The sequence below is a fragment of the Colobus angolensis genome, unplaced genomic scaffold (assembly GCF_000951035.1).
Source record: "Colobus angolensis palliatus isolate OR3802 unplaced genomic scaffold, Cang.pa_1.0 Scaffold285, whole genome shotgun sequence".
In the NCBI taxonomy this organism is placed as follows: Eukaryota; Metazoa; Chordata; class Mammalia; order Primates; family Cercopithecidae; genus Colobus; species Colobus angolensis.
In genome coordinates this window covers 1,190,359-1,191,971 of record NW_012116099.1, presented here as the reverse complement: position 1 = coordinate 1,191,971, position 1,613 = coordinate 1,190,359, and the positions used below count along the sequence as shown (strand labels likewise).

Genomic DNA, 1,613 nt, shown 5'->3' with positions numbered 1-1,613 from the left:
AGAAGGGTTGGGTCTGAGAAGTACCAAAAAAAAAAAAAGTACCCTTAGGAGTTAGAGATTAAACAGCTGCAGAACATGCCATTGATTCAGAAAGACTTCAACCTTTCAAGAAAAATGTAAATCTCAATACAGAAATAGTAATAGAAAGAGAACCAGATGCCGGGAGCTGTTAGTTGGGCATACTGAGTTGAAAGTAGCAGAACCTGGCAAAAGAATATTCACAAATAGTAACTATGAAAGACAAACTGTGTAGATTTGTTTGAATATTCTACATAAAAAGCTTTTGAAAAAATGACATTATGAGCTTCTACCACACTATGAAGATCTTTTCAAAGCACTTACCCTCCGTGGAATAAATGTGATATCCACTTTCTTAGTATAACCACTGGTAATCAATGAATTGAGATGAACCACATTATCCTTCTGTACTTTCTTTCCCTCTGATGTGGTTAGTACACCATAAATTGATGACAGTGGTTCCTGGAAACAAGGCCAAAAAAATTATAAATTGTAAAAATCTATATTGACTTTCTAATATTATTTGCTGTTTCACATCTTACTCTGAAGCCAGAAAAAAACCTAAAAATGCTACTGTGCAATTATAACTTGAGATAAAATAGTATATTATTATAACTTTGGGGATGGGGAGAGATAGTTTGCCTTGTTTAATTTTAATTAGAAGTATTGGTAGACGATCACATAAGTCTTCGAGATACCCATCCCTGATCTGTGGCCTACTAAAATGATAATGGAAGAATTTTAATTGACTGATCCTCCTTCACCTTTTGCCATCCTCCATGTTTATAACTCTGCTGTCTGTCTATAATCCCTTCATCCTATCTACTCCCTACCACCTACATTTCCCCAACCCTTTCCAGTTTGATGACAATAAAACTTTTCCTTCTTGACTTTCATCTCTTGTCCTGTGTCTCCAGTAAATCTTCTGCTTCCTTAAAAAAAGCTTCCAACCTAGAGACACACTTAGGGGTTTCCTGCTAATGGTAAAGTCTTGATGTCTCAGTAACTCATATGGGCAACAACTTCAACCTTCTGCTGCAGTTTAGACGTTCCAAATCACTCCCGATTACCAGAAATGCTGAAAACCTTCTACAATCATTTTGCGGGATATTCTAGCGACAATGGCTCCACATCCCAGAATTCAGTGGTATTCATTAAAATTCCTTGGTGGAGGTGGCAGGTGGGAGGAAGGGGATGTGGTGGGCAATGAAAGGGGATATGGTGGCAATGAAACCAAAATGAAGAAAAATCATGCTTTACTTCATTCCTCATAAGGGTTAGTCTCCTTCCCTAATTGGACCATCTCATCAAATCTATATAATTCAGGACCAAATATATACAAATCCAATACCAGTTTTGTTTTTCTTTTTGAACATTCCAATTGTATTTGGCTGAACCCATTTGGTTTTTGTATGGATTTTCTTTGCAGTGAGTACTTTTTAGGCTCTTCAGTGATAATAATTTTATTAGATATTTCTTTAAAAGTACTATATAATAACAGTATTGAAAGTATGCACTGCATATTATCTTGCCCATGTTGTACAACAGTATGTAAATAGTGCTTCTGCTTTCCCCAAAACAGATTTTTAAAGAGT

General features: G+C 35.9%; 1 protein-coding gene across 1 annotated transcript in view; it reads right to left on the bottom strand.

The window, feature by feature from the left end:
- LOC105516613 (ankyrin repeat and EF-hand domain-containing protein 1-like) overlaps positions 1–1,613 on the bottom strand; it is a 133,717-nt gene that overhangs the window by 115,867 nt on the left and 16,237 nt on the right. The window contains exons 6-7 of the mRNA XM_011948880.1: positions 343–480; positions 131–203 (exon numbers count right to left, since the gene is read on the bottom strand). Of these exons, the coding sequence (XP_011804270.1) occupies positions 131–203; positions 343–480 (211 nt within the window). The remainder of the gene's footprint in view (positions 1–130; positions 204–342; positions 481–1,613) is intronic.